The sequence below is a fragment of the Daldinia decipiens genome, assembly GCF_022478715.1.
Source record: "Daldinia decipiens strain CBS 113046 unplaced genomic scaffold F4813scaffold_62, whole genome shotgun sequence".
Lineage (NCBI taxonomy): Eukaryota > Fungi > Ascomycota > Sordariomycetes > Xylariales > Hypoxylaceae > Daldinia > Daldinia decipiens.
Genome location: NW_026054605.1, coordinates 115,530 through 128,100, shown reverse-complemented (window position 1 = coordinate 128,100; position 12,571 = coordinate 115,530). Strand labels below are relative to the sequence as shown.

General features: G+C 45.5%; 6 protein-coding genes across 6 annotated transcripts; 4 read left to right on the top strand and 2 right to left on the bottom strand.

Annotated features, from left to right (window-relative positions):
- The first annotated feature begins 840 nt into the window (after positions 1-840).
- F4813DRAFT_377381 (uncharacterized protein) lies at positions 841-2,625 on the top strand. Its single transcript, XM_049245229.1, has 3 exons — positions 841-1,897; positions 1,952-2,076; positions 2,134-2,625. The coding sequence occupies exons 1-3, from the start codon at positions 1,054-1,056 to the stop codon at positions 2,467-2,469; spliced, it is 1,305 nt and encodes a 434-aa protein (XP_049094648.1). The 5' UTR covers positions 841-1,053; the 3' UTR covers positions 2,470-2,625.
- Positions 2,626-2,641: 16 nt separating this feature from the next.
- On the bottom strand, positions 2,642-3,287 carry F4813DRAFT_304155 (uncharacterized protein). Its single transcript, XM_049240802.1, has 2 exons — positions 3,073-3,287; positions 2,642-2,983 (listed from the first exon to the last, which is right to left on the bottom strand). The coding sequence occupies exons 1-2, from the start codon at positions 3,170-3,172 to the stop codon at positions 2,814-2,816; spliced, it is 270 nt and encodes an 89-aa protein (XP_049094647.1). The 5' UTR covers positions 3,173-3,287; the 3' UTR covers positions 2,642-2,813.
- A 1,239-nt stretch (positions 3,288-4,526) lies between these two features.
- On the top strand, positions 4,527-6,334 carry F4813DRAFT_383859 (FabD/lysophospholipase-like protein; the record flags this gene model as incomplete). Its single annotated transcript, XM_049245989.1, has 5 exons — positions 4,527-4,662; positions 4,735-4,960; positions 5,010-5,279; positions 5,363-6,169; positions 6,319-6,334. The coding sequence occupies 5 exons, from the start codon at positions 4,527-4,529 to the stop codon at positions 6,332-6,334; spliced, it is 1,455 nt and encodes a 484-aa protein (XP_049094646.1).
- A 455-nt stretch (positions 6,335-6,789) lies between these two features.
- On the bottom strand, positions 6,790-7,941 carry F4813DRAFT_377349 (uncharacterized protein). The gene is made up of 2 exons (XM_049245228.1): positions 7,213-7,941; positions 6,790-7,145 (listed from the first exon to the last, which is right to left on the bottom strand). The coding sequence occupies exons 1-2, from the start codon at positions 7,354-7,356 to the stop codon at positions 6,903-6,905; spliced, it is 387 nt and encodes a 128-aa protein (XP_049094645.1). The 5' UTR covers positions 7,357-7,941; the 3' UTR covers positions 6,790-6,902.
- Positions 7,942-8,678: 737 nt separating this feature from the next.
- On the top strand, positions 8,679-9,952 carry F4813DRAFT_377348 (putative integral membrane protein). The gene has a single exon (XM_049245227.1). It carries the CDS (start codon positions 9,367-9,369, stop codon positions 9,865-9,867), a length of 501 nt encoding a protein of 166 aa, XP_049094644.1. The 5' UTR covers positions 8,679-9,366; the 3' UTR covers positions 9,868-9,952.
- A 655-nt stretch (positions 9,953-10,607) lies between these two features.
- Positions 10,608-12,548, top strand: F4813DRAFT_377342 (putative lipase/esterase). Its single transcript, XM_049245226.1, has 4 exons — positions 10,608-10,954; positions 11,016-11,374; positions 11,499-11,559; positions 11,650-12,548. Exons 1-4 carry the CDS (start codon positions 10,892-10,894, stop codon positions 12,244-12,246), a joined length of 1,080 nt encoding a protein of 359 aa, XP_049094643.1. The 5' UTR covers positions 10,608-10,891; the 3' UTR covers positions 12,247-12,548.
- The last annotated feature ends 23 nt before the right edge of the window (positions 12,549-12,571 follow it).

Genomic DNA, 12,571 nt, shown 5'->3' with positions numbered 1-12,571 from the left:
TTCTTGAATTAAATATAAATATGCGAAATCGTTGATTTTGTATGGGAAATGGGTGGCCCCCACTAGGGTGGCCCCAGTAAGGGTGTTTCGACTTACTGGGCGGCATCGCGACTAGCGGCGCGGTTCTTGGCACGGCCACGCATGCCACCGATCTAGACTTCGTTGTCACGGTCGTGAAAGACGTATTTTGGGATCCGAATCAGCAGGTACACCGCGCTCTCATTGATACAGTCATTCCGACTCTGGCTTCGGTGTCGACAATCGAGGAGGCAGTTGGCTTCATGACGGGCTAAGCTAGATAACAGGGTTTACCTATAATCACTTAGAGTATATCTAGCTTATGGTTGAGGTTTCCTTCCCCCCCTTTCCTTCAGAGTAATCTAGGAGACATCAATATGTGGTGTACCTGAGGGCGTTTATACGTGTACTTGATTGCCAATATAGTGCTATCGATACCTAGTATAATTCGATAATCTTCACTTAAAGCTAAAGTCTATTGTCTCCAATGATAGTGAAAGCTGTTAGCTTTATGATAGGGGTTGTCTGGATATTGAAACGGTTAGCTACCTTCCAGGTGGGTATTCCGGGCACTTATAATATCTGATATGCTATTTGAGAGGGGTGTTATTTACTTGATAAAACGTATCAAGACTCCGAGTTCCTGAGATTTGGCTAGTTGGTATATCTGAAACAGCGAGTTCAACGAGTCGATTCAAGCCCGGCCATGCCCGGCCCGAGTCAGGTCAAGCTTTTAATTGGCTCGTTGAACTCGCTGATTTGAAATCGGATGAATGACGCTCTTGATTAGAGGACGGTTGCTTAAGAGCTTTGATGCTTGGCGGACGAATCCTCCTAGGCAGCAATCCCCTGTTACTCCTCCTCTCAGTCCCCTCTATTTTCGATCGGCAAAGAGTTATAACAACCGTGAAGAGGACAACTCTTACGGAGCGTCAGACTACCTTACGTACCTAAGGCAATATCTTATAGTATGTTCTTTCCCAACAGCAGATAACTAATCATTATATTCTTCTACTAGACATTTGAATCTAAACGATGAAATTGTCATATGCTATCTACTGCTTAGGTAGGTACCTATATATAGGCGCGGCTACCATTGTAAGTGCCTGGCCAATATTTCCTGACCTGCCATTCTACTTCCGACATCTCAGCGGATTTCTTCAAAATCTAATAGCAAACTCATTGATCCCCACTTTCATCCTTGATACAGACCACCCATGGCTATCTGAAAACCGTGGTTGGCTTCAGTCGTATCCTGATGTCGCCGGCGCTCTTTGTGACAAGTCTTCCCTGCTATGGACTAGCCCATCCCCTGGGCACGAGATCCCAACTGATCTCTTCAGCCGCATCGACATCAATAATAACAAGGTTGGGATCAGCCGGCTAGGATGGGATAATGCTGTTTCGCGTCTTAAAGAATTGCGTAATTGCACCGCCGCTCTCGAGGACGTTAGATACTTAAATGTATACATTTTCGTACATACCGGCAAATTCTCTGATCCACTCGTTGACTCGGAAATGCCATCCGAACTACCGGGCTTGTTCGCAGAAGTTTTGACATCCATGCCGCATTTAGAGAGATTGAATTGGGGGCTTGACGCAGAACACACGGTAGCTTTCAGAGACGAGTTTTTACGGCGGAATTTAACGCTTCCTAGCGTTCGGCACCTAGTTCCTGGCGCACAGAGCCATTACCTTCTACCCATGTGTCCCGGCCTAGAGACGCTAGAAGCCGGTAGTTTCTTTCATCATGCGAGCTGGAATGAACCGTATCGCGAGGGCTGCGATTCGAGATTTGATCTAGTGCGCGCCGCCTCTTCCGTGAATGGTCTTAGAGAGTTCTTGATGCTAGATGAATGGACACCTGAGAGACTTGAAGGTAGTTAAACTCTCCTGGGGCATTTATATACGTATTTGGCTAATATAAACACAGAAGTCCTGGAGGCTATGCCTAACCTAGTTAAATTGACGATGGAGGGCCGGTTGAAATCCAGGAGACATTGGAGCGAGGATACAGGTGAAGAAGAAGAAACTAAGGAGAAAGGAAAACTTCTCAAGGTAAGGTTTAACGTTCCGCCGTTAACAAAAACGAACTATATTCTAACCATGTCACAGAAATGCTTATCCATAATCTCTAGATTTCCCAAGCTCGAGGAGTTACATCTACCCCATTCATCAGGTTTACATCTAGGCTTTGAAGGTGGGAATTGGTGTGGAAACGCCTATGACGGAAAACATGGAAGGCGTTACGGACGCTCCGTGGTGAAGCAGGTCGTCGATACTACTGAACTGGCTGGTGACATAGCCATGAAAGCCGTCCCACACCTCAAAACTCTAAGCATTGGTAGAACCCAAGCGAACTTCACCCGAAATGAGAATGGTGACTTCGAAATAGTGTGGCCCTGGACTGGAAGGAAGGAAGAGTATGCGTATGAGATCTACCCCCTGTGAATCATGATAATTAAATCATGAGGTACTTGGTATACTATTTCTTATGCGTTAACCTCGCGTTTCCCACTGTAATTCGTCAACTAAAAAGGGCATCTAAGTAACTAAGGTATAGGGGGAAGTATAGCCGCAGTGATGGCTCCGGCTTGGTGGAAGGCTCTGAGATATCGAAGATAATAACATTATCATTAGATTTGAAAGAATATAGGTATCTATATCTAATAACTCTACAGGGAGCCGCTACGGGAGGCAGTGAGCCATTTTCGGCTGTATTTTCAATTGTCTAGCTGAAAATTAAATCAACCAAACCATGTGCCCGCATGTTCTTCAAAAATCCCAGGATTTAATCAATCCCTTAGAACATATAACTGCTTGTTATTCCCGAGTAGCCTATCCATGTTATATTTTAGTCCAAGCCGCCAGAGGTGGACTGTCGCGATAGTCTCGTTTTGGGCTGGCCCTGACACAGGGACGTCGACGACGGGGTTTAACCGCGGAAGGTCAACACATTGCTCGGCTAGGAGAGTAAATGTTAGCCAATATACATCTTGCCGTTCTTAAGTCAGAGAGTAGGAAACCCCGTTTTGACACAGCGCTCAAGCTCACCTCCTGACGGACCTTTGTCTATAGCCGCAAATTTTTGACGATCCAGCGTCACAAGTCTATGTCGCTTCGGATCGAGAACAGCAACGTTACTCCTAACCATTATGTAATAGCAAGAATCTCAAGGTTGATTATAATATAGTTGGTGAATGTAAATATTGGAATATCAAGGATATCGTGTGGCCGCCGATGTGGGAGTCAGGGTAGTACTGAATAATTTGATGGTTGAGATGTTGGCATCCAAGTATTTGTAAGATTGTAATCATTTTGTAGGCTGAATAAGTGCTAGTCTTTGCTAGTCTTCGTGTTACCCACCTACTCTATTCGCGTCATATGAGCATTCAAATACCCGGAATCATAATGGCGTCCGAACAACGCCACGATAGCATCGATGGACACATACCTCCAATTTGTACTACTCGAAACCTCTTCGCTGACCATGTTCCAGTCCAATCATTCCTTCACACGTGTGCATCGAAATTTTCGATTTGCAGAGCACTCATCATTTGGGTTTCTACCGAATTAATGGTTCTTTCGAGTGCAAAAGAAAATAATAACTGACCGTGGTGATAATATATTACCATTAATAGGAGAACTATAACAAGCAAAAATCTTTCTTTCTGCTCCTATCCAGGCTCATCTTTCTATCAGGATTTATCTTGCTATCACCATTCATGTGCTGTACGTCTATTATCAGTACGCAGTCGTTATCTTCAGCTGAGCCTCCTTGACTTGTAAGGGAAGCACAAGCACACCAAGGCGCAGATCATTGTATAAAATGCCTATTGCGCTATGTCATCCCCCTAACCCAATCAAATCTCGCTAGGAGCACCTCAAATATTGGTGTGTTATACAGCCATTTTCTAGTGTCGATCTGCCTACCGCCATTTTACGAGGCTGAGCGAGCTTAGCGGACGTTAGTTCTCATAAGTCCTACCCGCCTATGTATGCAATATGCGGCTTACCTTGACGAAAATAAATCAGTGGTGATTCTAATCTATTTCCTTCGGGACCCATCAGGAAAATCAGTATACACCAAACCCCTACGAGTGATCCATGGGTTAATGTCGAGTCTACTTGTCAACCCAGTATTCTATATACCGACCCTAGGTACCTTTTATGGCGGGATTCCGTAGCGCTCCTATCAACGGACGACGAAAATAAACGAATAAAATGAGGATTTTTAACCGTATTCATCAACGTAAAATGTGCAGAGAGTAATATGTAGCAATTAAGATGGTGAGCGAGCCTCATGTAGTACTACCAGGCCAGGGGTAGTGTCAGGGGCTTCGTGGTTGGAGTTATCGGGGATATACCGAACAGAATCTTCAATACCCCGACGCAATGCACTGTTCTAATATAAGGCTGTAGGTGTTAGAAATCTTATTAGCCATTGTAGTTCTTGTTGTTTCATTTCCTGTAGTTTCTTTGCCCCTCCCTGTGCCATCTGGTGGCTGATGTCTGTCGAGATTGAGCCGGTGGGCCATACCCCCTCAGCCACAAACGAACCCATCAGGCCACTGCGAAGGTATCAGGATATTTCCGATGAAGTTCTGGATAGCCCGTGGGCTAAGAAGACGGTTTTGACATTTGGTAAGAGATCAAATTGAGAAATTATTTACAGTACTTAGTCGTCCCCGTATTGATACCTCTATTGTATTATAGACGGAGGAGGCGTGCGTGGTTACTCTAGCCTCCTGATCCTGAAGGCATTGATGTTAAAGATTAAGGAGCTTGAAATAGAGAGCCTTAATAGCAGAATATGCTCAAGTAGGGACTACCCATGGATGGAAGCCCATGCTTCTAGTACATCTACCTCTAACGAAAGCACTCTTGACGACTTCTTACCTTGCCATTATTTTGATTATATAGCAGGCACATCCACAGGAGGGTAAGTGGGGTTACTACAGGGCATCCCTATACTGATATAGTTCTTCTAGTTTATCAGCTATCATGCTCGGTAGGCTCCGTATGACCGTGGATGATGCTCTTCAGCAGTACAAGATGTTTGGGAACAACGTGTTTGGAAAAGCGAGGTGGTGGCACGCAAGGTCCGGTCTTTGGTTTCCCAGAGCCAAGTATCCATCGAAGAAGGCTAGAAATGCGTTCAAGCGGATTATTCATAACAAGATAACGGAGCATGACAAAACCATACCATACCATCAAGCAGAGATGGAATTATTCAAGTATCGCAAAGACCGGACCAGAACGTATGTACCCAATCTCTATCCAACCTTCTTACGAGCTGAATATAAATACGCCTATAAATCATACTAACTAACAAATCGTGTAGTATAGTATTTTCTTTTTCGGTCGATAAGAAAGCAGGCGTAGACATGGGATACCTATGGAGGACTTATAGTCATGAGTCCAGTACAAATTCGTCCGATGACACTTACCGGCCCCTAAATCCTTCAGTTGCTCACACGATACCAATATGGCAGGTTGCGCGCGCAACATCTGCTGCCCCATCGTACTTCGAACCTATCAAGATAGGTGATAAAGAGCATTTTGACGGTGGTGTTTTCGCCAACAATCCCTCTATCCGCGTTCTTGAAGAGGTCCGGGCTCTGCATGGCTATTCCCCTAGGATATTTATCAGTATAGGCTGTGGCTTAAAGACCAACGCAAGTGAGAGCCAAGAAACAGGAAATCCTCACCGCCAAAGCTTCAATGACGGGATTGTGGACTCTGGCAGGCGAAAAAGAGAAGCTTTGAAGAAATGGCTTGAACTCTTGCATGGAGTCCGGCGTTTTATGACTGACACAGAAGGCCCAAACGGTGTCCAAGGATGGAACAACGAATGTGTTACTCTACAGATTAAGTATCGATGGAGGCTCAACGTTGGGGGAGCACTTGCGAAAGTTGCTTTGGATGACTGGGTTCCGCCCAAGTCAGGTGAATCAACACTTGATAAAATTGAGAGAGAAACAGACGATTATCTATCCCAGCCCAGAACTAAAGAGAAAATCCTCGAAATGGCAAGGGAACTTGTTAACATCCGGCACGAACGAGCAGAAACTGAACGTTGGGAGCGATTTGCCTTGGACGTGGTGTATCGTTGTCCCGAATCTAGCTGTCAGGGACGACATTCCCGAGGGTATACAACTCGACATGAGTTCCGGGAGCACGTTATGTTCTGTGGCAGACACAATGATATGACTGATACTGAACTCGAGGAATATTTGAATAAATGCCGAGAACTACCTACTTTTAGCAGTAAATAGGGGCTAAAATATAGAAGAATAGAAAAAGACATTACTAATAACTAACGAATGATTCTACTGAGACTTGACAAATTTTCTAACGCCAAAATCCGACGCCTTCGTACACCTGAACACAAGTTACATAGTAATTAATGTTGCATAATCATCACAGAAGAGTCAGCCAGAACCGACTATATGCACTAATAGTATAATTCCATGTATAACACCCAATATTACTATAATACACGACTTATATACGTCCTCGATTACATAGTAGAACAAGACTTGTGATCAACCAAAACAGGCCCTAGAGTAATGTATACTTATTTCAGTCCTTATCTTACTAGAACTATATACCTCACACACACATATATATATATAAGGTATTCATTATAGGACGTCGTCAAGATCAGCGATGAATATAAATAATATCATTCAAATCGAAAAACACAAGATCTTTTTTACACTACTAAGATCCCATCACTCATAATAGTTCACATTGAGAACATAAGTAGCGGCAATCAATCTCTATATTTCTAGACATCATCCAAAGCAGCGCAGTGACATCTCATATACATCGTGACTAGATATCTGACATTTCTAAGCCCGATTCCATTCAACTCCGACTTAGTTCTCCAAGAAGACGGTCTCGTAGCCGATGTGGATGGTGGACCTGGACAGGTCGACGAAGTTGGCCTGGTCCTTGGCGGCCTTGCTTTCCCACTCGGGGTCGGCGAGGAGGTTCTGGATCAAGTAGATGTCGGGAAGGTAGTACTCGATAGTGATATCGGCGTCGCTGACCTCCCACTCAGGGCGGACCTTGTCCAGCTCAGCTCGGAATGCGGTGCTCAGCTGAGCGTCGCGGAAGTGCTATTACGTGCTTGTCAGTAAACTAGGAGGCGTGATTGGGTGGTAGGCGTATGCCGGGAAGACTTACAATGGCGTACTTGACGATGCCGTGCTTCTTGATCAAGGGAAGGCCGTTGGCAACTTGGACCTCCTTGAACCAGTTGACGAAGTCGGCGTCTGAGACACCAGCCTTCTTGTAGTGCTCGACGGTGTACTTGATGAGTCCGGACATCTTGAAGATTGTGTTTGTTGTAAATGGTTATGAGTGATGAGTGTTGAGTATTGAGTGTTAGGAGTAGATGAGGATGCTGTTCTGTAAAATATTACTGCTCCGAAGCAGCAGATATCTCTATCTTTATACTCGACGGCGACGTGATTGTTGTATACATAATCGCTAACATTATCCTTGGATATATCTCGTTTGTTACATCGTAGTTGCTCCTGTCGTCATCTTCATGCGCAATATCTGACAGTTCTCTCGAGCTTTCAGCCGACGACCGAACTCGGTCGAGATGCTTTGATTCATGCAATTTCTATGTTTGTGCTTACTTACATGGAAGTTGTAAGGGGAAAGAGAAAAGGGGATCTCAAAGCTTGTGAGACAAGACGAAGTTGATAGGTTGGACCACTGCGGCTATGAGAAATCCTCGTTCCACATTATCTAATGGGAGTCCTATAAGACGAATATATGTACCAGGTATCTACCTATTCATACGAAGACGCAGCAGCCCAAGTCTCCGTTCATTCCTTAGGCAATCTATAACGCAACTAGCGTATACTCTTTTCCAAGTCGGAAGGATTTGAACGTATCCATGCCGGTCTACCTACTCACCTGAGAACATGGCACCAATAGGCATGTCAAGATGTCGAAGCAGCCTAATTATACAACGAGATGTCACTTAATAGGCATAATTACCTAGGTGGTTTCTGACGTAAGACAGCCTTTGAGGGCTTCTTTTGGGGTATAACGTTAACTAACTATTAGTAAGATATACTATGTACATAACTTCATGCGTTCGTACTCGGGGCTAGTAGATATTACTATGTTATACTATAGATGGTTTCGAGGGAATGCTAGATTGAAACACAAATATTCACGAGTTTTGTATATCTAACTAGGTTACCTAAATGGATATTTTGAGCACCTAGGGTAGTGATGATCGTTAATTGATGATGTTGTCTATGGAGGTTTTCTACCCCGCGGGGCTAAAGCAACCCCTGAATCTGGTAAGTTGAACAGCCCTAACCTAGGGAACTTTCAGGCACCCCACGATGAGTGATCTGCAGCAGCCTGTAAGCATATCGTCTTATTGCCAGGCACAGTTGCATCCAACTACCGACGAGTTCCAAAAAGCTTAAAATGGAACTACATATCCTCCAACTTAGTAACACTTATTATGCATGTAATATGACAGTAGTCAAGTCTCAATGGGGGCTGATGACAGTTATGAGGTTCTGGGTTGTGGGGGCTTAAGGACGTGCACTGGCTACCATTAATGGCCTATCAAATAAGTGCCTCTTAACTTATAATGTGTCGTAAACACACTAGGTTACTATCATTGCCTCAATCCTAATTATATGCCGGTATTGCAGAGGATTCCATATTCACCCGTAACTTTAGCTTTCAGTTCAATTCTAGAGCTCGAGCCTCGTCATCGCAGGATCAGTGTTCATGCAACAGCTCAGCTCCGCCCATAAGACTCGAGTCAATACTACTGGACACAGGAGGCACTTCTACGGGAAATTAGACAATGAGAATATTTAGATGGATTGTTCGGTATCGTTTAAACATCTACACAAGTTGTACCAATCAAATCTTGTAAGCAAGTGCTTTACCGACCAAGTCGTGCCCAAGTCTCGCAATATCGCGATACGATCCTGTAGGATTGTTAGTTTGTTCAGCTTCTCTGAAATAGAACGACTACCTATTGGATGTAACTTGGGATGTGCTTAACGATCCCGAGCTTCATTCGAAGCGTAACTACCGTATCGAAAACACAGATTTTCCAAAGTTATAGCATAAAAGTATCGATGCAGCCCATCTAGTCCTCATCATTAAATTATATCGTAAGCTTATTTACTCTCCAAATCGGTAGCGTCTATAATAAACGAGACGTGCTGTGTTGGATTTCCGAATACCACACATACACCGCCTAAACTATACCCTTTTCACAAGACCGAAGCATCGGGCGGCTAAACACATTTCGAATATCACCAGCTAGAACGGAACGGGCTCACGAAAATGGCATCAGGCTTATTCTTCGATCCTATTGCGCTACTCCGCATCACCCCCGCCATTTCGGCTACCTGCTCGCTGTGGTTTGGCTGGGACCAGTACGAGTTTCTACAGCTATTTCTCGACCCAAGCAAACAGGACTTGGTTAATCAACTTTTACCGTCTTACTTCAGCACCTTCTTCAACCGGGCCGCGCCTCGGGTAGTCAGCCTAGTTTTCATCACCATCGTGTCATCGGCGGCCAACTTGTGGTACGCGCCGGGCAACCTCCTACAAGAACGCGGCTCGTTCATTTGGTACTCCGGTGGCATCGTGTTCGCAATTGGCCACCAAGTATACTTCCCTTTCGTTCTTCCTAAAATCCGAGCCATCGTCGGCGACGCCAAGGAGAAGAATGTGACTGAGCTTAGGAAGTGGCTCTATGTTCATAACTGGAGGACATTGACGGTGGATTTGGCTGGTTGGGTTTGCTGCGTTGCTGCCGCCGTCAAGACTTTCTCCGCATAAACACTATGCTAAACACTATCCCCTTAAGGTAGATGTGTCAATGTATTCTGTATTCACAATTAGTTACCATCTCGGAGAATATATGAATCATTCTCACACCGCTGTTACACGAATGAAATGGAGGGTTACAATCGAGTAGATATATACCGTTTAGAAACCTGGCCTTCCGACCTAGAGCTCAAGCCTTGGCTCTGCGGGAGAACGAGAACCTGGATGCCGCTCGCCGATCAAAAGGATGATACGGAGAATTAGTCTCGCGCCTGACTAAAAAGGTATTTGATGTAGTCGTCCGGGCTGAATAAGTTGTTCAACGACGACCAGGATATCGCTTTAGGAGACTCTTCCACACCGCATGAGCTACCACGCCGCTCATCAAGTACGAAGCTACCAACCATAGGTCCTGGACCCTTGGTTATATGTGTAAGGCCTATTCAGGAAGTTCCAATTCCTTTTTCATGCTACTTACTACCTGCTCCTTGATCCTCAGATGAAGCTCGTCAGCTTACCTGAAAGTCATCATGCGTAAAGCCTCAGTCCCGATCGATTGCGGGGGATTCGGCCGAAAAGTGTCGGTCGATACGGTCCAACCGCCAATGGCTCCGTGGACTGGCCTTTAATTGGTATTTTAAAAGTTATTTATGTAGTCTCACTGCCACTGTCACGTCGAAGTCTGTCGGTTGACATTAAAACAGACTTGTTGCCTATAGAATGAAGCATCTGTGAATCACGCCATATGATGATATATCAGTTTCGTAGATGTATCCGATAGAATGATAAATATCGATATCATAATATCGTCGTCTCCAAAATGATTCACCACCTATATCGCTATATGAGAGTAAAGCTCGGGAGAAGAGTGAAATGATGTCACTGTACGTTCGGCTGGGGTTTACTCCTCATTGCCTTGCATTCTACTCTCACCAGTTCTAACAGGTAGCATCGTAAGCGTAACTATTCTCGAGTCAGCCTTATTTCAGCCGTTACTTGTGTTTCTTCGCTTTAGCATATCCAGACGACATTAGCAATGGCACCTCGTACTAAAGAAGAGCTCCTCTCTTATGGGGTAATGGACCCAGCCATGGTAGACGTCAGTTTCTATCTGAGACCAGTATTTCATATTTTAAGAGGACTTGCCAACATGACAACAGGCACTAGCCCATAGTCCGGTCCGGGACCCGCTGCCTTCCGATCCGTATTACGGAGATGAGTCCCATTCGGCGCAGCGCACACACCGGGCCACCACTCTGCGTGAAAAACACCACCTCCGCTATGTTCCGGGGCCAATACCGGAGCAGGTTAGCGAGGAGGACCGCAAGATACCCGTGCGCGATGGCAGCGAGATCACGGTGCGCATTTATCGTCCTGTTGTGAAGCCGACGCAAGGAAGCCCCTTAGTCGTGATGTATCATGAGGGCGGGTGGAGCATGGGTGATTTGAGCGACGAAGAGACCAACTGTCGGCTTTTCAGTCGCGATCTAGGGGCGGTCTGCGTCAATGTTGACTATCGGTAAGTGAGTTAAGTGAGATGTTTTGGTAACAATGCGGATACTTCTTCATGTACAGGTAGAAGCTACAGAGTGTCTCAAGCACGAAAATAGTATTGGAAGTTAATAGAACATACACGATGATAGTCTAGGGCCGGAACACCTTTTCCCTACTTGGATTGATGATAGCTGGGATGCATTGAAATGGGTAGGCATTTCTTTCTATTTTTCTACTCTACCTTAGGTACTCATCGTTCATTTACGAGACCCTCCATATGCTTACCACTACCTTAAACAGGCAGCGCAAAACGCAACATCCCTCGGCGCAGACCCTTCTCTTGGCTTCATCATCGGCGGCGGCTCAGCCGGAGGAAACATCACGGCTGTTCTCGCGCACATCGCACGGGACGAGAAGCTCAACCCACCCTTAACAGGACAATACCTCTGCGTGCCAGCGATAATGTGTCTCACTCCTCCAGCATTGATCCCGCCACAATATCGATCAGAGTACCTTTCGCACCCAGACGTCACGCCTAACATAGATCCTGTGCTCAAGATCAAAGCCCCCGCCGAGTTCGCCGAGCAATTGGCCCAGACCCTCAAAGTATCATGGACCGACCCGCGCATGGTACCATTCCTATACGGTGGTCTTGAGGGCGGACACCGTGGGTTGCCACCTGCATACTTTCAGGTCTGCGGGTTAGATCCCCTGCGAGACGAGACTTTGATTTACGAGAGGATTTTGAGAGAGGAGGCAAACGTTAAGACACGGCTAGACTTATACAAGGGATTCGGCCATTACTTTTGGACTAATTGGCCGCAACTGGATAGAAGCCGCGAGTTCGTGGAAGACACCGTCAAGGGTGTGAAGTGGCTACTTGAGCAGAGGCAATAAACCCGCTTCGGATATCGCTCAGGGGTTAAAGCACCTCGAGCTGGCCTATTGCACAGATATAGGACATAGTAAATGTAGTATCTGTTCTACAGGTCTGCCAATTCATGATCACCCAAATCATGTGAATATCGTTAAATTGCTACGGTCTCATTTAGAATCATCGAATCTCAATCTTACCCTGATCTCCGCTTTCCGGCGATCATTCGCGCCCTTGTCATCATTTACCTCCCTAGAAACTTGGAGAACGTAACCTTAGTTGTACTCAATACGGCAATCAGCTATTGCACGTCGAGAGCTAGTGCGATGATTTGCTACTCCTCCGCAC